Here is a 25,430-nt window from a genome sequence, read left to right on the forward strand (position 1 = left end):
GTTAATCTGAGCAGACCTTTATAACCTTAAGAATTTATCATCATACAAAAATTCATCCTAATCTAAAATATTTTGGAGCCCTCCCTTAGTCTAAAACCAGATACAATGATAAACAAGGGCTCGGTAGGACTGAGAAGTTTTATAATTGATGCTTTAGTTGTTTCATACTATGTGATTATCTTGACCAAGATGGTGGTGAAGTAACATGGCATATACCCCTTAACCTCAGTAAAGATGGCCATCAGTCACATGTTTCCATCTTGATGAGGTCATTGCTCAACGTAAAAGCAAGTCACGAAGTTGCTATTTAAAACATCTATTTTCTTAGTATATCTATTTTTTAAACAAGAGTTAAATTCAAGTTACACATAGAGTATGTTTTAAGCAAAAGATGACTCACATATGTAATATGTTGTACCATACTCTCTCTACATATATATATATATATACATATATACATATGTGTGTATATATATAATTAAAATTACCTATGTATAGTTTTGTTACAAGTTTTAAGCCAAATTTTGTTACAGATTTTATAGATTTTTTTACCACACCCAATGAACTTAAAAATCCTGAGATAAAATCTGTTTAGAGTCTTCAAAGGTTCCTTGAAAGTAGAGCACAGAGAAGTCATAGATATAGAAAAATTTTTAAAGTGGATATTTGTAAAATCTTAGCGATAAGAGGCACTGGGATCATATGTGGCAGAAGTTGTTATAATCTGTGAGAGTTTGGAACTTGCATGTGCCATCTTTGGCCTTTGAACTGTACTGAAGCCAAGCTGTTTACAGTCAAACAACAAGGCTTTAATAAAATCTCTGAATTCATGGAAGACTTGAGTTCAAGAAGAAAAGGAAGAAGAGTCACAAAATGAACTCAGCCACAGGAAGGGTTCCACTAAGCTCCAAGAGGGAGCTGAGAGACAGGGGACAGTGCGGCCTTAAGGGACATGGAGGAACAAGATTCCAGCATCATAAAGGCCATGATGGTGTGGAAAAGCTTCCAGAGTTATCTGGAAGCTCCTGGGGAGATGAGAACAGAATAAGTATCATACCTATGTGGTGGATACTCTGGAGGGCATATAACAGTCCAGGAGCCAGAGAGACAGATTCCTAGGTAGAAAGCATCCTGGAAGGCATAGCAGGCTCCAAGAGCACAAGAGAGGGCACTGACAAGGTAGGTGAGGAAAGACCGATGGTTAGAGCAAAGCAGGTGGAAGGAAGAAGCAGCTAAAGAGGTGGACCGAATAGCTCATCTGAGCTCAGCACAAAATGGAGGACTCCCTTTACCAGTAGGGCTTTCCCTTCTCTGACCTTGTCTGGGGATTCTTACTCCCTACACCCCCTACCTGGGATAGGTTTAGTAGTCCTTGGCAGGCCTACAAACTTTCTCTTTTCTTGCCTAGCAAGTACCTGGGATTCCTGGAATGCCTCTCCACAAAAATGAGGCACTCACAGGACTTTAAACTCTGGCCAATGATTTTCATTTACCCTGAAAGCTCCTTCCCACTCCCCATGTCCGTATGTACCCCCGGTTCTCCCTGAATAAAGGTATGCACACAAGCTAAGACCATCCACGAGAAAGATCATTGAAGGTCATCAGAGAAGGCCTTCGCCTAAAAGAGCTGTAACACTAAGATCCTTGGAGAAGTCCTTCTCTCTCTCCCATCAGCTCTCACTCCAGCTGGACTGAGATCCTGCAGAACCCCACCCATTCTGGACTCTGCTTCATCCTTCTAGTCCAGTGGGCAGTGGCATCTGGACACCCTGAGAGGAGGAAACAGAAGACATGAAACCACAGCTGCCCTCCCCATCACGAATACCACAGCTGGTGCCCAATGTGTGGCTCAGCTAGCTGACATATACTATGCAAGTACCTGTGAGTGTGCATGTGGAGGCACTATAACTCGCCACCTTACTCTTTTGAGACCTGGTGTCTCACTGAACATTGCTCTCTCTAATTCTACTAGGCTGGACATCTAGCAGCCCATGGATTTGTTTGTCTCTACCCTCAAACACTAAGGTTACAGGCAATTCTTCAATGTCTGGCTTTTTCTTGTGTAGTGGGGATCCGAAGTCAGGTCTCTCCGCACACTTGTACAGTGAGTAGTTTTCCCATTGGGTCATTTCTGAGGTTTCTGAGAAACTGAACTTTAAAGTATGAATCTGTAAGCTAAAACCTCAAATTTTCATCAAAACTCTGAAATGGTTTATATCAGAAAAAAATTCATGGACTAAATTACAATAAAAATTAATTTTCTGGTAATAACATACAATTTGGGTTTTAAAAACTTTGTACTGATTCTTTGTAAATTTCATATCATGTACCTCAATCCCACTCATCTCCCTGTCCCTTTGTATCCACTCTCCACCTTTGCAACCTCCTTCTCCCCCGCCAAAAAAAAAAAAAAAAAAAAAAAAAAAAAAAAAAAAAAAAAAACTTATCTGTCCTTGCAAGCTGTGGTGTGTTACACAGTATACATTTTTGCCTAAACAGCTTCACTTGCAAATGTTCGTTGCAATGAGTCATGGGTCTGGTTCAAGGCCTCTGACTTCTGAGACACTATCAATACTGGATCCTCATCATGACTCCTCTCAGATATCCTGTTGTTGCCCTGTGTCATGGAGATCCTGTAGCTTTGGATCTGCAGGACCAGCCCCTGCACATGCTCAAGCAGTTCTTAGATGGAGTAAGTGTTGGGGTGGGCCAACTCAAAACCCTGGATCTGGGCCTGGATTATAGCTGAGTTGGTCAGCCTGCCAGCTCTCATGAACCTATATCACCATTGCTTTGGGTTTTTAATATGAATAGTTTTAGATTCCCTTGAAATGGAAAATACCAACTAGCCAATACCTTATGACTGTCTTACAAAATCATTTTTTAAAAAATTGCTTCTATGGGCTCTCTACAGAGATGCTGAATTTTTAGCTTCCAGTCACTCCCACTTTATAAAATAGTACAAAAAGATTCTGATATTAATTTTGAGAGCAGATAATAGAAATAGAAGGATAAGAGATTTTATTTGTCTCTTTAAAAAAAGAGAGAACATCAAGTCTCTAACAGCCTATTCTGAAGGATGGCACAATGAACACACATTAAAGTTCAAGGGCTTGCCTGTGAAGATGTTCTAAGCAGTAAGAAAAAAACAAGACAAATTGTGTGACAGACCTGGAGGCAAAGACACAGAGGCACAGCTGTTAGTGCACATTGCTTTAAAGGCTCAAAAGAAGAGACACCAAACCTGGAGAAAACAGGGGATGCTTATGAGACTGGATGGGTGAAAAGAAATAGTGTATGGCTCAGGCTTTGCCATTATAAAGTTGGATAGATCAAGTATATTTCCTTGAGGAGTTATAACAGAAGAAAGTAATGGAACATTTATTTTAATAAGGGTCTTTCTGTGTAGCAGAGTCTAGCTTGGAACTGGCCATGTAGCTAGACTGGCCTTGGGCTCTCAGTCTTCCAATGTCGACTGTCATCCAGAGTTAGGGCTAGCTCAAAGGTAAAGCCCAGCCTTCCTAATGGGCCTAAGTTTGATTCACATGAAGAAAACACGTCAAGTATTCTCAAATGCATATGAGCACTGTAAATGGGTTACTTTTCACTCAATAACAATATGGAGTTTAGATGTTCAGAATAATTAGTGCTCAATAAAAATAATTTTATGAACATTTGAATGGAACATCTATTCTATACTCCTAATACTTAACTCATAAATTTGTAGATTTTTATTTTATCTAATAACTTAAACTTTTTACATTCAAAAGTCCATAATTTTAATTGATAACTAGTAAAATGTTCTTATTTAAGACTGCTTTCATTTTTCTCCCAAGCATTTTTTGGTTTTCTCTGTGTGATGTGTGTGTGCACATGCACACATGTACACACACATGCAGACACACACACACACACACACACACACACACACACGAGCGCAAAGCCAGGAATAATCAAAAAAGGAGAAGAAAGTAATAAACACTCTCAATCACAAAACAGTGTCCATGCACAAGCGAAATCCAGAGAGATGAGGAAGGAAGCGTTCTTCCCATGGTTCTCACCGGTCGGTCACTGGGCAGATGCTGCTCCCAAGGAAGCCGAGGAGGCCATCTCTGCAATTCTAGGTTGCTGTGATCCCGGGAAAGAGGTCAGGATTGGCCAGGGCAGCCCAAGGCTACTGAGATTCTGAGAGGGGCACAGGCAGCTGCTGGGCTGAGGGAATTCCATACCTGTAAAACAGAGGATAAATGTCCCATGGGAATAACCGAGCTAAAGAGATAGTGCTTCTATTATCTAGTAAAAAAAATCAATAAATATTACTTTTTAAAAAGGACATGTACAAATTTGTATATCTTTTGATTCAGGAGTAATCATTTCAGAATTTGTCTGAAGAGAATACGTGTTAAAACATACAAATATTTAGCCATGATGTCATGTGCATAGCTGATACAGAGATCTAGCTGTGACCTTTATATATAATTTTATAAGCACATTTATCACGGTGGAAAATCCATAAGCAAAATAAATGTAAAACAACAACAAATTGTTTAAAGCACTGCTGAGCACCCTGAGCAGACAACAGGAATTAAACAACAAACATTTATAACAACAGAAACGTTATTGATATATTGAGGTAAAGAATTAGGTTACAAAACACTGTACATTATGACTCTATTTGCATATGTATATATGCAAACATCTATACACATACTACATAAATATATAGAAAATACTAGAAACATCAAGTTGTTTTCCACGATAATCAGTGGAAATAGAAATAACAAATGACTTTAATTTTCTATTGGGGTAAAGACAATGGGACATATATTCACCACATTTCACACAATTAACATATTGATTTTATATTTTAAAAGAGGAAAAGCTATGTAAAAAGTAGGCTATTACTCCTTTGCATTCCACTGAAATGTAATGGTCTTAATTGATGCTTTCAATAGGGTTATATAGACTGCCTATAGTAAAATTCTTCAGGGTACCACTGGTCACAGCCTTTAGTCATTGTAACAGCCCAAAACATTAAAAAGAATTATTAAGTACTTAGCCAGTAATAAAGGACCCTGAAGATGATTTCAGGTGGGAGCTGGCATGTCAGGGAAGTGGGCCTGCTTGGGGAAAAGGGCTGCTGGAGAGAGGCCGAGGAGAGGACAACTAAGATCCCTGTCCATGCTGACCAGGCCAGCCAGTATCCAGCCCCACCTTCAGCTTCTGCCTCCAACTGATGTAAACTGCTCCTGTCACAAGTGGCAGAGGTGGTACTAGCGTGGCTTCTAAACTCATTGCCTCCTCACAAATTGAAATATGACTGTTCACATTTATTTTCTTATTTTACTTTACACGTGCTGGTTTTGAGTCTGCATTACCATGCTTGTGTACCGTGGGCATGCCTGGTGACTGAAGAGGTCATCAGATCCCCTGGAACTGGAGTTACAGATGGTTGTGAGCTGCCATGTGGGTGCTGGCAACCAAACTCAGGTCCTCTGGAAGAGCAACCAGTGCTCTAAACTGCTGAGCCTTCTCTCTGGATCCTCATATAAATGTTTAATAGAATTCCCATCTGTTGTTACTGAACGATTTACTGGTGTGGATAACATGTTGTTATTATTGCCTAGGAGGAAATATTATCCAATAACACTTGAAACTTAGAGCAGACACCAGTGTGCTGCTGGGTGGACCAGCTGAGAATCAATACAGTATAGCAACACATGGGAAAGAACACAGGAAGCAGAGCAGGTGTCACACAACAGGCCCTGGAAAGGGACACCAGGCACACCTACTTCCTGTTTCTCACATCTGCCTCCCTCTTCCTCTCTACCATGGAGTAAACTGGGTTCCAGTGGCAGCTTCTTTCTGTCCATCTGTCCTGTTTTCTCTTCAGTTTTCTGTCAATACCGCTATGTCCATTAGAGTTAATACAAATCAAAACCAGACTAGTATCTAAGTCTTTTTCAAAAGCATTGACTGCAGCATATTGCTGTGACCCTCGCTGGCTCTCCTTGCTTCAGATACAGACCTGCTACCCACAAGCTACTCAGTATGTTCCTAAAAAGTGCCAGGGGTTATATTTCCAGTTTTAAAAAAAAAAAAAAACTCTCTCAGAGGAGATGATTTTGGAAATTTTAAGAAGGAGAAGAAGAAGGAGGAGGAGGAGGAAGAGGAGGAGGAGGAGGAGGAGGAGGAGGAGGAGGAGGAGGAGGAGGAGGAGGAAGAAGAAGAAGAAGAAGAAGAAGAAGAAGAAGAAGAAGAAGAAGAAGAAGAAGAAGAAGAAGAAGAAGAAGAAGAAGACGATGACGAGAGGGTCAGGTGTGTCATGTAGACCCTAGCTTCCCTCCTTGCTAGCTCAGCATTTATCACAGACTGAGGTGTCAGTTCGGAGGTTGGTCTCTGGAGTCACAGACTGAGGTGTCAGTTCGGAGGTTGGTCTCTGGAGTCAGAGCACTTCAGATGCTTGATCCCACCACTTGTAAATCCTGTGGCCTTGGAGCCTCCTCGTGCCTCAGTTTCCTCTCCTGCAGCATGTTACGTGAGTTCCCAACTCCCCTGGAAGTGATGGTGAAGAGGAAGTGACATAGAAAATGAAAGCACTGGGGTGGGGGTGGGGTGGGATGGGAGTGGGGATGGGGTGGGAGTGGGGTGGAGGTGGGGTGGGGGGGTGGGGGGGTGGGAGTGGGGGTGGGGTGGGGGTAGGGGTCCTAGGTGTCCCCGGCACTATGCAACAGTTCAAGAGTGATCCTGCGGGATCAGCAGGTGGATGGTAGGATTCCTGCTTCTGCTAACTCCTGAGATCCTGGATGACTCTCCCAGCCCCACTTCCTGTTTTGTAGAATGAAGATGATATTTATTAATATAGCATGTTGATGAAGTTCCATCAGAACAGTAAGGAGATAATGGTTTATTGGTCCTTATTATTGGTACCACAAGTGATTTAACTATATGTTTTTCCCAAATTTAATTAAACATATTCATTTTCCCTATGAGCTTATATTAGCTTACAGCAGAGCAAGTGTTTATTATGTACATTTTATATGTTTATAATATCATAGATATTAAAAATCAATGTTTTCCTTTAAAAACATTATGTAAATAAACATTAATATTTGTCACAAGATTTCAAAGCTAAAATTACTTTTTAATTGTTTACAGTAATAGATGACATGGGAATAGGATTCTACTATCTCTGCAGTCATTGCAGGCTTCAAAATTGGCTTTTAAAAGAGCAGAAATACTTTTAAATTGGGGCTCAGGCATCCGGGATTGCGTTCTGGTTTGTCACGACACTCTTTGGCCTAGATTCTGTTCAGTCCCTAAATGGCACTGTTGTGTGACACCGCCATTATAATCTTGATTAATTGACAGCAAGACAGATTGTCTCAGAAAGATTCAGAAGCCTGAGCCTAGCCTCCACAGGGGCAGCATCAGGCACCATCTTGGCAGGGAGGTGGGAGAGAGGTTTAGACAGGAGAGCTGTTGAGTGTGGCCACCACCTCCCAGATGAGTGACCACCCTGGGAGCAAGAGGTGATTGGACTTTACCCCACATCCTGCTACCCATTAAAGGGATGGGCGGTGTCCCTTCCCTGCCTTCCTTTTTAAAGGGTATGCATTGAAATTCTCTTTACTCACTTCTCACTACGCGTTAGATCCAAATGCAACATAACGTAAAGGGTGATGTCATAATGTCTCTAAGAACGAACAGGTTACTGCTTTGTGTCTTGTACTAGGAAGCAATGTCTCAGAAAATGTCATATAAGTGACCACTGGGAAATTTCTAGAGGCAAGCCTACCAAAGTGACTGGATAAAAGGCCGCTTCTCCTACTGTTTGTGAAAAGGCCTAGTATCTCCTCCCTCTCTCCTTGTGTGTGTGTTTGGGGTGGGGGTTGTGTGTGCATGTGCCTCTGGTGGAGGCCAAAAGTCAGCTTCAGGTGAATTCTTCAATGACTTTCCATCTTACTTTTGAGACATAGGCTCACCCACTGGCTGGCCAGCACACTCTGGGTACCCACCTGTACCACCACCCTAGCAGTACAGCTGCAGGTGCTTGCTGTGAGCTGGGCCTTTACGTAGTACCCCAGTCCCACCGGGCATTGAACTGGGATCAGGAGACCTGGAAGAAAGAACTGGAGGACAGGAACAAAGCTGCAAAGAACAGCGGCTTGTCTATAGGCTGAAAAACAGCGTTTTTAATTTTTTCACACAGGGGTTATATACACATAGAGGCAGGATGTGGGGAAGGGGATGATGCAGGAGCGTAGGTGTTCTCAGGGGGAGTACAGATGTTTTCCAGAACAGGGTTTTGGCTGGGTAAAGGTTCACAGAAGAGGCAGGGAACAGGTTTCTATGACTCTGTCTATGATTCATTCGTTCTTATCTAAGCTGGTACTTTCCACCAAGGCTACCTACCCACAAGACCTATGACTACTTGTTCTAATCCAGGCTGGTAAATTTCCACTAAGGCTTCTTGTCTACAAGGTCTATAGCTATCTGTTCTCGGGTCAGTGTTTTTCCACAGAGGCCAAGACTCAGTGTTAGCAGGCATGTATGTCTGACTTAGGCCTATGGCTGATTTAGGCCTTCAGTGTATAAGCAAGGCTGCTTCTGACAACGTAGCAACTGGTGATCAAAGCTCAGTTCTTAGCTTGTGCAGCTAGCATCTCACCAGACGAGCTGCCTCCCAGTCCTGTGCGTTCTCTCTTGACCCATGTCAGCTCTCTGCAACCATGGCTGAAATCTAAGCCCTGTCTGTAGACCTCCTCCTCCACCACCACCACCTGAGCTTACTTCCACTGTGAGAAGCTCCTCCCACATGACCACTTCCCTGGGGCTTCATCTCTGTGTGCCTCAGTGTCTCCACTTTAAAAAGAGCCGGTAATGCTGTGCCTGGTATTTCAGGAGACCAGACTGGGTAACATGCTACTGGGTGCTATTGGGTGCTACTGGGTGCTAATGGGGGCCCCAGCAAGCCAAAGAAGGGACAGTAGGCAGTGGTCAGGAAGATTAAAGATGGACAGACAGAACCTGGGAGGCCATGTTAAAAAGCAAGGCCTTTTTTTTTTCTGGTTTAAAAAAAAAAATAGTTGGGGGCTGGAGAGATGGCTCAGTGGTTAAGAGCACTGACTGCTCTTCCAGAGGTCCTGAGTTCAAATCTCAGCAACCACATGGTGGCTCACAACCATCCGTAATGAAATTGGATGCCCTCTTCTGGTGTGTCTGAAGACAGCTACAGTGTACTCATAAATAAGATAAAAACAAAACAAAAGAAAAAAAATAGTTTAGGGCTAGCAATACCTTGTCTAGAATTAGGAAGCCCTGGGATTCACCTATCAGCATCACATTAAACCAGTGTGGTGTGTGTGGTGGTGTGTGTGATGGTGTGTGTGTGGTGTGGGTGTGGTGTGGGTGGTGTGTGTGGTGTGTGTGGTGGTGTGTGTGGTGGTGTGTGATGGTTTGTGTGGTGGTGTGTGTATGGTGTGTGTGGTGGTGTGTGTGGTGGTGTGTGATGGTTTGTGTGGTGGTGGGTGTGGTGGTATGTGTGATGGTTTGTGTGGTGGTGTGTGTGGTGGTGTATGTGGTGGTGTGTGTGGTGGTGTGTGATGGTTTGTGTGGTGGTGTGTGTGGTGTGTGTGGTGGTGTGTGTGGTGGTGTGTGTGGTGGTGTGTGTGATGGTTTGTGTGGTGGTGTGTGTGGTGGTGTATGTGGTGGTGTGTGTGGTGGTATGTGTGATGGTTTGTGTGGTGGTGTGTGTGGTGGTGTATGTGGTGGTGTGTGTGGTGGTGTGTGATGGTTTGTGTGGTGGTGTGTGTGGTGGTGTGTGTGGTGGTGTGTGTGGTGGTGTGTGTGGTGGTGTGTGTGGTGGTGTGTGTGGTGGTGTGTGTGGTGGTGTGTGTGGTGGTGTGTGTGGTGGTGTGGGTGATGTGTGTGGTGGTGTGTTTGGTGGTGTGTGTGGTGGTGTGTTTGGTGGTGTGTGTGTGGTGTGTGTGTGGTGTGTGTGGTGGTGTGTGTGGTGGTGTGTGTGGTGGTGTGTGTGGTGGTGTGTGTGGTGGTGTGTGTGGTGGTGTGTGTGGTGGTGTGTGTGGTAGTGTGTGATGGTTTGTGTGGTGGTGTATGTGGTGGTGTGTGTGGTGGTGTATGTGGTGGTGTGTGTGGTGGTGTGTGTGGTGGTGTGTGTGGTGTGTGTGGTGGTGTGTGTGGTGTGTGTGTGGTGTGTGGTGTGTGTGGTGGTGTATGTGGTGGTGTGTGTGATGGTTTGTGTGGTGGTGTGTGTGATGGTGTGTGTGGTGTGTGTGTGGTATATGTGGTAGTGTGTGTGGTGGTGTGTGTGGTGGTGTGTGTGGTGGTGTGTGTAGTGGTGTGTGTGGTGGTAGATGTGGTAGACGTGGTGGCATACACACTTGGGAGGTAAAGGCAGGGTGATCACAAATTCAAGGTTATCTCAGCTACAGAGAGTCCAATTGTAGCCTAGGATACATGATCTCCAGTCTCAAAAAAAAAAACAAAAGACAATATAATAATAGTAATTAATAAAAATAAAAGATGTTGGCTACAGGCAAAGGAATGACATAAAAGTTTTCATGGTTGGCTATTCTTAATGATTGTAATTGAACAATCTTGATCAAATGGCTGTAGGAGGCAGGCAGAACAATGACCAGAAAGCAGGAGGCTAGAACAGTTAGAACACAGAGGATCTGGGGCTCCTGTGGCTGTTGCTGACAGCAATGAGGGAATGGCTTAAGGCAACCGAAGCACAGGATGGCAGTTATAAGCAAAGGCAGAGGTTGGCACAGTACAGTCCAGGATGGCGCAACAGCAACTATGATGGCCAAGCTTCAAAGACTGGCTCTGACAACCAAGTTCAAAGCTTCTGCCTCCTGACCACTGTGCCTCTTAGAATGAGACACTCGGCCTCTCTGTGCTTTGTTTCTCTTGATTACACACTGGGAATATTTATATGTATCTCTAGGGTTTCATAAAGATCAAACATACAATGAGCAGAGAAACACTGGCACATGTAAGCTTTAGTCAGTGTTAGCAACTGTCATGGGCTAGTGGCAGCCATTAAGCCACCTTGTCCAGAGCCCAAAGGTGAGACTCCTTCCTCAGGAAGGCAGGACTGAGCCAAGGGCCAAAAGCAGATTTAAGCAAGAAGCAATGACATGAAAGAAGAAAACCCAAGGGGCTTGGAATGGGCAAAGGTCCAGTCATGTGAACAAAGGTCAAAGTTCAGAATAGGATCTGTGACGAGGTACAGAGATGCCAAGCCTCTGTAAGAAAGTTTCTCGTCATGAGACAGGGGCTCAGCTGGGGCAGACGGAGGAGAGGCTCTTGGCAAGCACTGAAGTGAAGATCACAGGATCCTTCTGAGCCTTCGGGTTCCCAGTGCCTATGTATTGATAAGCAATTTGGAAATGCCAGCTGCAGTGGAGAGTCTTGGCACAGGCGGTAGAGCCTAGAGCACAAGGACTCGAGGAAGCTGTTTGTTTCCTCATTCATTTCCGGCTCAGATGTTCCAAAACTGATCAAAGGCATTGGTTGCAAAGAATAAAATGAATCTCACTTCTAAACAAACCGCTAAAGAGTGTTAAATTGATTTAAGTTATTTGAGGGAGTATTAATATTTAAAATGTCTGTGTTCGATGTATCTTTATGACCAACTATAGCAATAATAACCATAGTTTCATCCCACCATCCTTCATTTTATAATATTATGCAATAAACTGGGTACAAACTTATGCCCTCGCTTTAGAATGGACGTCTAGAAGTGCAGCTGCTTGTTTATGTTTAAACATCTTGAATTTTATTCAGTCAATAAAAGCACCCTCGATTAAGGCTTTATTGTTCTCTTTGCGTAAGTCGAGGTGAATAAAGTACAGTGTTAGGCTTTTATCGTTTTTAAGAAATCCCTCCCTCACACTCATTCCTTTGTAGTTAAATTCAATTTTAAGCAGCATGCATTTCAGGTTCCCTCCAGTTCAAGCAAATTTTCGAAGGTCTTGATTTGGTACTTTAAACTTATCTGGAAATAGTCCTAAAATAACGAAAGTGATTTTCATAGGTTTGTTTTAAAAACATGATGGAGAGGTCTGACATACATGGAAGATCCATGAATGCCCCTCAGCATCAGGGGGTGTTGCGTCCCCCAAATGTCCCACTCTGACCTGGATTCGCCTTAGCCTGCACAGTGTGACAGTCAGGCACAGCTCGAGCATGCCAAGGCATCGGATCCATTCATGCATCTGCACGTACCCAGCCCCTGCCTCGTTTGTCCCCTCCGCCTTTCTCCATCTCTGCTTACCTTCATCTCCTGGTGTGCTCCGTGCTTCCTCTGCCATGCCCCTCGACAAGCCGCCTGGTCTGCTTGTTGCCAGCGCAGTCCTTCCACCGCCTCTTTGCCTGTGGTCCCCCTGCCTCTGCCTCCATGCCCTCTCCTCCTGTCGCCGCCCAGTACTCTGTGCCACGCTGGCTTGTTTTGTCAATAACCATTTATTTGTTGCTGGGATAGTAGCAGCCATTACATCTGACCTCCCTGTTTCATCAATTATGGATAGATTATTGGATGTGAACATCTGCCAAAGCTTGCTGGCGAGCTTCCCTCCCGGCTGAGATTAGATAAAGTACTAAACTGTTGTTTATTGTCAGGCCAAACTCTACTGGGGAGCCAGGGAATTCCAAGACTACTAGCACCCCATCAGCAGTACCCCAAAAGGCCTCCTATCACCACCATATCCCCTAGGAGTCCCCACATTTATTATTTACGTTTATCACGAGTTGTTATCACCTACTTGATAAAAGCTCTTGGTGCCATCGCCTTTCCCATCAGAATGGAAATGGCTCATAAATTGTTTCCCTGTCTCTCCTGTCACTGAGGAAGGGTCATCTGACAAAGGCTCCCTGGTGTGGAAGCGATGGAGGAAACCTTTCCTACCATGTTTTATTTGAAAGGATACAGTTCTCACATACTGACAGGAAAGCATGACACGGCAAACATAAATTAGGGTTTACTGACTTTACCAGAATAATGGCTTGAGGTAAAAAGGACACTGTGCAGTCCACAGAGGTATGCTCAAAATACTTCTCGGGACTCCTGTGGATTTCTTACAAGGGGAAATGAATATGAATTTTTATTGAATCTTGCCTTCCATGAGAGGGAAATCCAGCACAAGGGATTACAGAGGGGAAAGAGAGAAATCTCCTGGTAATAGGTTCACGCAAGAATATGGAAACCTTTGTAGTACTAGTGCTTGTTTAAAATCTTTGACAATTATAGAACATTCCAGAGCCTTTCCCGTGAGCCAGCCATGGTTTCCTTAAGGCATCCAAGGGACACCGAGCTTGCCACGTGTTCTCTGCAGCACACTGCCTCAGACGTGCACTGTCCCCTATGAAGAGAGGAGCTGCATGTGTCTCTCATTCTTAAGTAAAATGAAGAGGGAAACGCCTTGCACTCACTTCGCAGATAGGGCACGATTGGGGCCATTGTTCTTGTAAAGCTCTGGCCTGACTCAGCAGCCCTCAGCATGACAGGGGTCCTGATGTTTGTTTGAGAGCAGGTCTAGACAGATTCTAAGTCACACATGTAGATTGGGAGGCCTTGTATCATTTCAAAAACAATTTATATTTTTTTTACATTTACTTACTGATGTTTCAGCTCTCCAGACTGGCTGCCAATCGAGAATGTTCACCCACTTTCCACTGGCCATAGGTATAAAGTGTCATGTTTACTCGTTATTGCAGGGGAACTAAGGTAAATATCAATCCATAGCATGTCTTATCACCATGACATCAGTGTCTCAATAGGCACACCCCGCTCTTGACTCACTCAGATTCAACCATATTCAACACTGACAACGCTCAGTGCTAACAGGACTGAGTTAAGGGTACAATGGAGAACAAGACAGGTGGGGTTTCTGTCCTTGTGACACAAACTCACAAATACTAATAGATACACAGGACAGTGGAGTGGAGCTAGGCAAAGACTCCTGATTCCCTGTGAGAATGCTCTGGGAAAACAAGAGAAAAGCAGAAAAGAGCATTACAGGCTCAGGGCCTTGAAGGTTACCGAGTCCAGCGGCCGAGGGAACCAGGGTCGTGATTGACCTGGTGTCTGCATGGTTGGAGTAAAGGGCCTGCAGCCAGCCATACCCCAGCAACTTGTAAACGATGTCATTCCTGCATGAGCAAAGTGCGTGCCAGACAGCATCTAATCTGATTAGATCTGACTGGCACTAAACACGATGCCGCTTGCTACAGTTATCTCCAACGTTCATAAGTAACTGAGCACTGGCATTGTGTCTGACGTCATCACACGTGCAGGCTGATCGTCTGTCACACTCTTCTTCCTAATAGAGTGTGCAGTTTCTTCCCTAAAGCAACGCATGGACCAAACCCTCCAACACTATACATCTTTGGCTCATTCTGATCATGAGATTCCTGGTGTCTTCCACTCTGTCTTTCACCAGGGCAAAAATGCTCTTACAGTGTTTGTGGCTGACAAACAAAAAGGGGGGGAGGGGGGAAAGCAAAAATCATTAACCTGTCACTTCAGCTCTGGAGGGTTATTTTGTCTCAAAGAATTTCCCGGTTCTGTTTCAAGAAAGAAACCCATTCATTATACCAAGAAGGAGGGGTGAATGTAAAATGCCGGATGTCCTGAACAGACCACAGCCCTAGGAATCCCAAGAGTAGTCAACCATGGACCCCGCTGAGATGGAGAGACTCTTGGAAAAGGAGGGCTGAATCTTCCTATTCCCCTGCAGCTGCTGCAGCAGCCAGCCACGGTGCACTCAGCTGACTTGCTGGTCTCCTCTCTTGATGCATTTCTCCTGGCACGGCCCCTCCCCCTTCACAGTCTGACTGTCCTATGAGGCTGTGATTGAACCAAGTTACCAACTCTTATCTTCCACCGAGCAGAGAGTTTTATATCAGGCCACCTCACTGAGAGCCAGACTGCCTGTAAATTAACTACCCTTTGGTCAAGGGCCTCTGAACAAAATATAAAACCAAGCCTCCGATGGTTTTCTTTGTGGGAGGTCAAGGGCAGGGAGATATTTTCTTCCAAGGAACTGCAAATATAACATAACTCACACTATGATTGGGCTGCCCAGGGTAGATATCCCTGTGCCTCTGACTCCCGACATAAAATCACTGCTGAGAAGCTCAGTGGAGCTGTTCAGATGCAGTATTAGTATTGTCACAGTACAAACTGTAACAAGCAACTTTGGAAATTGTTTGGAGCAATGTGCTTCAAATCGGGACTGAGGAAAACTTTGCTTTCTACTTACATGTGGAAATTTATCTCATTGCCTTGAGGGTGAGCACCTTCTGCTTCTTGGATGTACAGAGGGGGAGGAGTTTTAGGTAAAAGACTGGAAATGTTCTGGGACTTATTTCTATCCTTATAAGGCTGTTAAAAGTATGGTGTCAGGCTCCGGCACACGGGGGAATAGACAGCACTTCCGACTTCCAACGCAGGCTGTAAGGATGACTTTGAACTTGCATCATGTTCTTTCTTTTTTCCCCATTCCCTTCTCCCACTCCCTCCCACCCCAAGGCTCCAGCCCCAAGGCTTATTTATTTATTGTAAGTACACTGTAGCTGTTAGCTGTCTTTAGACACCCCATAAGAGGGCATCAGATCTCATTATGGATGGTTGTGAGCCATCGTGTGGCTGCTGGGAATTGAACTCAGGACCTCTAGACCAGTCAGTGCCCTTAACCTCTGAGCCATCTCACGAGCCCCTTCATCAGGTTCTTAAAGCTGCAAAACAAAATGCTTGCTAGTTCTGAAGAACAGGGGGTGTGAATGGCCTCTTAAGATGAACTGGTTACTATGTAACTCACTTCTGCTAACTGCTATTGTAACTCAGTGGCAGTTTGAACACAATCAGCTCAAGAGTTTTCAGGACTCTTCAACTGCAGAGAAAGCATAAAGATTTCAACTAAATTGAAATGGTTCACTATCTTGTTTCTTTAAACTTTTTAAAGAAGAAATAAAGTAATTCCATTCGGGACATTTTTAAAGACTCATTTCATTTCTTTGTGTGTGTGTGTGTGTGTGTGTGTGTGTGTGTGTGTGTGTGTGTGTGTGTCTGGCTGCAGGCACTGTGTATGCCTGTGCCTGCCTGAAGGCTGGAAGAGGACATTAGTGCGTGAAGCTAGAAATATGGGTGTTTCCAGGATGCTCAATTCATCTGGAATACTCAAGATTGCTCAACAGGTGCTCTTAACCACTGAGACATCTTTCCAGCCCCTGACGAGGGATTTTTTTTTAATGATTCATTTTCTTTTTAAATGTGAGCCTGTGTGCATGCATGCATGTGTGCACACATCTGTGTTCAGGAACCTGCAGAAGCTGGATGATGTTGGATTCCCTCCAGGGGAAGTTTCAAGCCACCTCTAGTGGATGCTAGGACCCAAACTTGGGTCCTCTGAAGAGTTGTACCCACTTTCAACCTCTGAGCCATCTCTCTTGCCCTCTGATCTGGAATTCTTAACCTAAAGCTAAGTTACTGAAAACAAGTAGAGCATATCTTAAATGACTAACCACATCACTCTAGCATTCGAAATTCCAAACCATACTTTTGGAAGGGTGAGTTCTAAGCCATTCATTCCAACTCCTTCATATCCCAGAATCCCAGAGGAACAAAGTTTCTTATCTAAGGTTCCACAGTGAGCCACACAGACAGGGGAGAGCAGCACATGCTCAGTCCCTCCTGCCCCACACCGAAGCCTCCGAGGTGTGTGCTAGACAGTACAAGCCATCAACGTGTAACAATGGGCTCGATGATGAGTAATGGGTTTCAGGGACAAAAACGACACCACCCTATAAATGACCAATGTTCGAAGCAGGAAAGTAGGCTACCTCTAATCGAAGAAGGGAATTTCAGAATGTTCAGTGCACGATGACATACAGCAGCAGAGTGAAGCTACATTTGCTAAGTTTACAAAGTCACACACTCAGATGACCCGATGGTTCACTCAGGATAACATGGCTGTATGAAGGTGTCACTGTTAATAAACACGTCAGAAGCTATGCCTTTCCAGAAAGTGTACGTGAACCTTAAGTGGCAGTGAGACACACACACCCCCCCATTCTTACAATGACGCTCCATCTCCAGGAAGATCCCCCTGGATGCTGGTAATGCCCTGGCTGGTCTCAGCCTGTGACTACAGTGCCTGTCAGAAGTCATTAGCCACTGATTTCTTTGACTAATGTTGCAGCTGATTGTCTGCATCGGGTTCAGACACTGTAAATGACGCAGAAGCGCCTCCTCTGCTCGCCAACTGTGAGGTGGCTGAAGGGGGCTAGCGTGCCAGAAATCAGAATAAACGTATTTCCAATGAGATTTGACAAATGATTTCAAGCTCACGGTGGCAAACCTGACTTTTTAAATTATCTACATTTATTATGATGCAAGTAAAAATTTGTGTTGTTTTCTCCTTCCTTCAAAGAAAAGCTATGAGCTGAGACTAGTGCCTAACTCTCGTTATAAACTAGATGATCTAGGGAGTCTCTAAAGTGTGTATAACAAATGACGCCAGGTGTGCTGACTTTTTATTGTGGTCATCGGGGAAAGAAGTAAAAACTGGACCCCAGGCGGTGGACTCCTAAGTTCTTATCTACAGACATATCTGCTGGGTGTCCATTGTGGCTTTACAGTGGCTGATTTAAGTGGGTTTATTTTGACTCTTCCAGTCCTCTTAGATTTGTGGACAAAAATAGAGGGAAAGCGTTTAAATGTGGCTAAACAGTAGAAGGTTTGCTCTTTATCATCTCCAAACATCCTGGGTGACTATGAACCTGCCCAGGACTGAAGGGAAGAAACAGCCATGTCTCAAGATTAGAGGTTGTTATAGAGAGATGGACAGAGTCCCCTTGCTGCCCCCATGAGACAGAATTTTGGCTAAGCACATGAGAGTTGCAGAGATTACCTCAACTCAACCTATAGCTTGTTTATGGAACTTTGTGGTGATTGTGTGTCTAGCTTCAATAGTGTCCAGTCAAGAAGATTGTATAAGCAGAGGCCAGGTTGGGAGTTTCTCAACAGTGGCTTTACTTACATTTTAAGCCACATGATAAATCTTTGTTCTGGGTGCTTTGGTGTGTACCACAGGGCTAGCAACCCTCACCTGATTCTAACAACTAAACTGTTTTCAGATGTTGGCAGATGCGCCTTCATAGCTGGGTTAGGTGAGCATGAAGGAAAAGCCAGGGTGTTGCTTCGCTCAGTCCTCAGTAAGGATGCTCAATACCACATCACATATGAACCTATAACAATCCTCCAAAATAGGCTTTATTAATTTCCATTCAATCCTGAGGAAATAGGCTGAGAAAGATGGAATCGCTTGACACCCGACACTCAATTCATTAGTAGACCTGCCATTGCCTGTGGGGAATTTGGGGGAAGTCTGAACACTTTGGTGGTAGGAGTTGACACAGCAGCATATCAGATCAGTGTTTCTTCCTTCCATGCTCGTGAGCTCCACTAAGTATAACTTTGAAAGGTAAGACTTCTTCATCCATTAGAATACTCACTGCACGCCACGAGTTCTTTGTTCCCATTTCTCTGAGTTACGCGGGCAGCACGAGTGTGTTCAACCTTCAGACATCCACAGATGCTGCTAACTCCTGTGCATCTTCCTCCGTGCTGTGTCTTGTAGACACAGTTGCACTCTTTGTCTGGTCTCTCTCACTGATTTCAGTTGACCAGGACTTGCTCACTCCCTAGCAATTTGTAGATCACAGCTCATCTGCTTTCAAAAGCAGCTAAGAGGTCACATTACACTTGTGTAAAGAAGGAAGCATGTGTGGGGCCATGTTTGAAGTTCCTGTCTGTCCTACTGAGGAAGAAAAGGCAGAGCAGTCCACATCATGGAGGCCAGAAAGGAACAGAGGAATGTCTGCACTAAAGGGCTTCCTGGTTCTCCTCTTTTATCCCACCACAAGCCTACTTGGTTTGTGGAATGGCGCTACCCATGTCCAAGGTAGGCCAGCCCCTGTTGGTCCATTCTATCTAGACGTGGCCCTTCATACATACCTGGAGATATACTTACTAATCTCTTAGACACCCCGTCTATAAAAGTTGCTTTTATTTACCTGACATAATTGTTGTCTTGCTAACTTAGACCTACTCCTGGAAGCTTCTAGCCTCTGTACAATCTTATCTAGTCCTAGAATGTTTTGAGCTCTGAGACTTACTGATAAAAAGGCTCACTCTTTCTTGTTCTTGCTGAGCTGTGTCTGGTTGGTTCAACTCAGCTCGTCTGGCTCAAACTCTTCCACAAGCTGACTGGTTTAATGTGACTTCTCTCAACCTCTGACTGAATTGCTCTGCCTAGCCTCATACTAACTCTGGCAACTTGTCCTAATCTTCTGGCTCCTTCTCATTCTCTTGTTCATTCTGTCTTTACTTGTGTCTGGCTTGTCCTCTCTTCAGTTTGTCTCCGTAAAACTCTCCTGGTAAACCTGCCTCCTTCTCCCTCTCTGCTGCTCTTCTCTCCCTCTCAGCTCTACTGTACTGTCTCCACAAACTGTACTGTATTCCTGGACTGTACTCTCTTCTTCCTGTACTGTCTGTCTCTCCCTTAAGTATCTTCCCTTTCCTCTCTCTTCTCATGAGACTTGAGCATATCCTAGTTTGACAAATCTTTCTCTGATTTGTCACTTTGTCTGCTACTCAATTAAACATCACTTTCAAACATGGGTACTTCCTTCTACAAACTAACTTTACCTTCATTGTTTGGGATTAAAGGATTGTACAAAGGGTGTGTACTAAGGGTGTGTCCCTCCTTTAATCCAGCCAGAGGGATTAAAGGTGTGTGCTAAGGGCTGAGCCCGTACCACCACTAAAAACAGGTTTGTTTGTTTGTTTGTTTGTTTGTTCAATCTCTGGGTTCACAGTGTGTGATCAAATATCCTGCCACATCTCTTAATAAGATTAAGGTGACAAACTTAATCATCATATTAACTATCCACAAATTAGTATAAAATACTTCCATGTTCCACAGAATTCAGAATTTCATCCTATTTTCTACTTAAAGTCATATTTTTTTTCTTTTTGCTTATATAAAACTTATTTTCTCTGTCCTTAGACTTCTCCAACTTGCATGCTTCTTCTCTTGAGCTCATGCTCCTGGTAGGCAGGCAGGCGGGCAGGCAGGCTGGCAGGCAAGCAAGCAGGTGGGTGGGTGGGCGGGCGGGCGGGCAGGCAGGCAGGCAGGCAGGCAAGCAAGCAAGCAGGCAGGCAGGCAGGCAGGCAGGCTGGCTGGCAGGCAAGCAAGCAGGCAGGTAGGCAGGCAGATAGGTAGATAGGTGGGTAGCCCATCTTAGACCAAATCTTCCACAGGGAACCCAGTGTGGCTCTTGTGTATTTGAATGCTTCTCTGTTTGGCAACAAAATGAATCATACCTATGTAGCTCCAGATTCTCAGGCAACTGTTTTAAAGAAATACAGACTCATCTCCTGCCACAGAATAAATTCGTTGTCTTTACTTTGGGGAGGGAAACTCTTGCACGGGGCTGCTCCTGGAGGCTGAGGAAGAGATTAAGCATTCTTGTTGTATAGTGTGCAGACTATGTAGTATGATGTATGAAATCACAGTGCCCACATGACAGCTTTCAGAGGGAGGCCTTCTTCTTTAAGGAGGAGATTAAATACAAAGAGTTCCCCTGGCTGCTGTTGGAATATGGGAAAGGTATAGGAGAGCTGAGGCCTAACTATATTATCTTAGTCTCTTTATTCTGGGGTTGGTGGTTGCTGGGTATTATGCCTGTAGCTGCAGCTACTCAAGAGGCTAAGGCAGGGTTGATTGAGCCCAGGGACAGCTTGGGAGTGGAGTGAGATCCCATCTTACAAAGAGAGAGGGGGGAACAAGAGCAACAGATAGGAGGAACACTTAGGTTAGTGTTCAGTCCAGGAGACCGTATCCATCACCACGAAGAAGCCACACGGTAACTGGGAACAGGAGAGACTCACTGTGTAAGCCCAGCTCATGCCCTGGAGAACCCTGCCTCAGGTGACTGATGGTTCACGGAGTTGCATTGGTCCAAAGTCTGCACTCTAATGCATAGATGTTCTCAGTGCTGCAGACAAGTCGCCATTATAAAATTCTGTAAGCTTTAAAACAGTGCCAGGGCCAGGGTGACAGTTTTTATTGAAAGAAAGCAAATGAACTATTTTGGGCATAAAATATATTAATAATTAGCCTTCAATTTTAGATTTTAGAATGTCATCTAAAAATATGTGGACCAAAATAAAGTCCTATAAAGTCTCTCCCTAGGTTTTTTATATATCAACTCAACAAGGTTTCTTAAAAGTTAAAAAAAATTCAGTGGTTCCATCTCACACCTCAGAACAGCTTCTGGCAAGGCATCTCTCTCAGGTTAGGCCAGTTGGCTGTGAGGCAGAATGAAAGAATGTCCTCGGGTTTCTACCGGAGCTTCATTAAGAGGCCTAAAAATAAGGATCAAGGCTAATGACCATGCATTGTATATTTTTAAATTGCTAAGAGAGGGCTGGAGACGTGGCTCCGTGGGTGAAGTGCTTACTTTGCAAGTGTGAAAACCTGAACTTAGATCTCCAGCGCCCGCACACAGCCAGATGTGACAGTGTGCACCTGTAAGCTTGCACACAGCCAGATGTGGCAGTGCGCACCTGTAAGCTTGCACACAGCCAGATGTGGCAGTGCGCACCTGTAAGTGCAACATCCCTGCAGCAAGATGAGAGGCAGCAAGTCCAAGGAAGCCACGGTCCAGCCTAACTGTGTTCCACAGTGAGAACAAGGTGGAGGGAGAGATCTGACACCTGCAGCTGGTGTGGGAGCCTCTGGCCTCCACACATGTACCTTGGCGTGTATGTGCCCACATTCACACATATGAACACACATACACACAAATAATAAAAATATACTATATGCATTCTTTTTGCTTTTTTAACATTATTACCATAAAACAATAACAAGTTGGAAAGTTGTTAGTGGAGCACCCAGTTATACACAGGACAAACCATGACACTATATCTTATAAATAATCGTAATCGCTACATGTGAATTAAAATTATTGAAAGTGTTTTCAAAATTTAGAACTCTGTGGGGTCAATAAGAATCAAAACCAGAGTTGGTATGGACCCATGGATGGTCTTAGCTCAAGAGATCCCTTATAAACCACAGATCTGCTTCTAGTGAGGATCATGGTGGTCTCACTGGAATCATTTCCCAAATGTTAACTTTGAGGAAATAAAGATAAATGTGACATAAAAGCAGATGGTGGAAAGGGAAGGAAAGAGAGAAGCAAATGGGGAAGAGGACTCCAGGGGAGAGTAGTGTGTGAGCAAATACCAGAAACAGGAGGGAAAAGAATAGCGACAAATACAAGCCCTGTCTTAGGACTCAACCCTAACCAGACAGAGCACACCAGGCAGATGGGCCCCCACCCGCTCACCCTCTCAAACACCAGAAAGTGACTTTCACTAATACTTTCTTAGAAAAATGTGCAAAAAGGATTTCCATGAAGGTCCTTGGAGATTTCCTGTGTCCTCATGTGTGTAATAGCTTGGGTTGTGTAACAATAAAGAAGAAGAGAGGGCGGGGGAGATGGTTTCTGTATTTTCCTCCCCTGGTCAGGGAATGGAGGGGCATGGGGGTGGGAATTAAAAAGAAGAAAATGACAGCACACAGTGATGTCAGTGTTAAATTAAATTAAGATCATATGTTTGGCTGTGGCAGCTGCAATCTTTTGATTATCGGGAGATTGCTGGTAATGAAGTACATTTGTAAGAAATATTTTTAGTGTGAGCTATATACACATAACACTGCAAGACAAGGCTCTCCTAAAATGACAGATTAAGAAAAGGTCTATTGCCTAAATTCATTCTTTTCAAAGAACTATTTATAGAAAGAACCATGGTATTTGAACTACCATAGTAGAACATTCTGATAGGACTTATATTACCTTAGGTAATAGTCTCTGTGTTTTAAAATAATTCTGTAAAGCATTCAATTATTTATTCACATAAATAAATAAGGGAGGGTTTGGAGAATTGGGATAGGCTGGGGGTGTTTTTACAAAAGGAAGACTTCACCGTCACGGCTCAAAGACATGTTCATGAAACAAGCCACAGCACAGCCCCAAAGAAACAAGCCAACAAAAAGAGACATTTTGGAAATTATTAATTTTCATCTTCTCTGTTATGATGCATAATCCTCAGATGTGGACAGGCTATGCACTCAGCATGTTCCTCTCCCCATAGGTGCTTGATAGGTACAGTGAGATCTCCACAAGTCTGAATGATGATCTTAGCCTGGGGAGAGCCTACGAGGCGATCGCCAAGGTCCTGCAGAGGTAAGCTAGCACAGCGTTGTCCTGCTGTCTCTGTGGAGTCACCCAGCTGTGAAAGACTTAAATTGTTTGAGGTCTGTCGCTTTCCATCACTGCCTGCTTAAATTTTTAGCAGTGCCCTTCTTAAGTGACCCTTTGGTCGTAAGTTATTTTAAACCAGTGTGGTACTGTAAAAAGATGTATCCAAAGTCTCCTTTGTCTGTCCCTCCTTTGTGTAAGCTCCCTTTTGGTTTTCTGTAAGTTTAGTGATGACCTTGAATGAACCAGAGAAAGAAAGGGAAAAAATCAGGTCACATCTCACAGGCCAGGAACTCGGAGAGCCTGGTGCCAGACAGTGCGTTTCAGTGACTTGCCTAAGTTCCTGAGCTCTTTGGGAAGAGTTCCATTTAAACTTGCAGCAGGCTCCTTCCATTAAGTAAACCTGGATTAACAGCTGGGTGCAAACCAACATGCCCAACATTTCTTTTGAAACAGAAAAGTTAAGGACAGTCTCTGGGAACAGCTTCTGATATGTATCTTTTGGTGGAGAACTTCATGATTGCCCCTCACTTCCTGCACCTCAGCCATTATTCATCATAAAGCATAACTGTGTGGAAGCCACTCATAATACCAAAAGTCACCAAGCCTACAGTCTTGGTTTTCAATAGTTATCTTAGATCCAAAATGTAGCCTGTTCAAAATAATAGTAATAGTAGCAGATGGAAAGGTGCCCCATTGTAACATCACGTTAGTCTTTCATTGTAAATATTTACAGGGCAATCTGAAAAGGTGGGGTGTTGTTGAAAGGCATTGTGCTATATGCTTCATGAACTAAAATCATAATACTAAATACAAAAATATAAATAAGTAAATATAAATACATAATATTAAATACAAAAATATTACAAAGAATCACTACTTAAAATACCAGGACCAGTGAAATGGAAGGTATCCTAATAATATCAGTTAAACATGATCACTGTTGGACAAATGTCTTAGGAGAAGGCATACTGATGAGAGTATGGACATTTACTGGAGAGAGACAGGGCCAGCAACATGTAAGGGAAGCAAGCAGCCTGTGAGTGGGCCCTCATAATAAATAAACATAGTGACCAGTCCCCAGAAGACCAACCCAGCTGTCTTGAAAGTTCTACTCTCCAAATAGCAACTAAGATGGCATTGGTTAGTCTCCAGCTTACTATCTGTTTGGACTTAGTGACCCTGTGCACTCTCTATCCAGTTCATTTCAGCTTCTAAATTACTTGCTTTGGGTCTCATCATTGTCCCAAACCAGTAGAAAACAGTTGGGTTTGTATGTGTGTGCGCATGTGTATGTGTAGGGGGTGTTCTTTTTGTGTTGTGTTTGTTTGTTATTATTTATCTTATATGTGTGTTGTACCTGTGCATTGCATGCATGTCTGGTGTGTGTGTGTGTGTATCTGTGCATTGCATACATGCCTGGTGTGTGTGTGTGTGTGTGTGTGTGTGTGTATCTGTGCATTGCATACATGCCTGGTGTGTGTGTGTGTGTGTGTGTGTGTGTGTGTGTGTTTGTATTATATGCATGCCTGGTGTCTGTGTATGTGTGTCTGTGTGTGTATCTGTGTATTGCATGCATGCATGCCTGGTGTGTGTGTGTGTATCTGTGCATTGCACACATGTCTGGTGTGTGTGTGTCTGTGTATTGCAAACATGCCTAGTGTGTGTGTATCTGTGTATTGCATGCATGCATGATGTGTGTGTGTGTGTGTGTGTGTGTGTGTGTGTGTATCTGTGTATTGCATGCATGCCTGGTGTGTGTGTATTGTATGCATGCCTGGTGTCTGTGTATGTGTGTCTGTGTGTGTATCTGTGTATTGCATGCATGCCTGCCTGGTGTGTGTGTGTGTTGTATGTATGCCTGGTGTCTGTGTATGTGTGTCTCTGTGTGTTATCTGTGTATTGCATGCATGCCTGGTGTGTGTGTGTGTGTGTGTGTGTGTGTGTGTGTGTGTATCTGTGCATTGCATGAATGCTTGTTGTTCACAGAAGCCAGAAAAGAAGAGTGTAACATCCTCTGTGAGTAGAGTTATATATATGTGGCTGTCAGCAACCATGTGGGTACTGGA

At 43.9% G+C, this 25,430-nt stretch overlaps 1 protein-coding gene across 1 annotated transcript in view; it reads left to right on the forward strand.

The window, feature by feature from the left end:
* Ttc29 (tetratricopeptide repeat domain 29) overlaps positions 1-25,430 on the forward strand; it is a 193,597-nt gene that overhangs the window by 83,011 nt on the left and 85,156 nt on the right. The window contains exon 8 of the mRNA XM_034522949.2: positions 23,255-23,346. Coding sequence (XP_034378840.1) covers positions 23,255-23,346 — 92 coding nt within the window. The remainder of the gene's footprint in view (positions 1-23,254; positions 23,347-25,430) is intronic.

The sequence above is a fragment of the Arvicanthis niloticus genome, chromosome 18, assembly GCF_011762505.2.
Source record: "Arvicanthis niloticus isolate mArvNil1 chromosome 18, mArvNil1.pat.X, whole genome shotgun sequence".
Taxonomy (NCBI): domain Eukaryota; kingdom Metazoa; phylum Chordata; class Mammalia; order Rodentia; family Muridae; genus Arvicanthis; species Arvicanthis niloticus.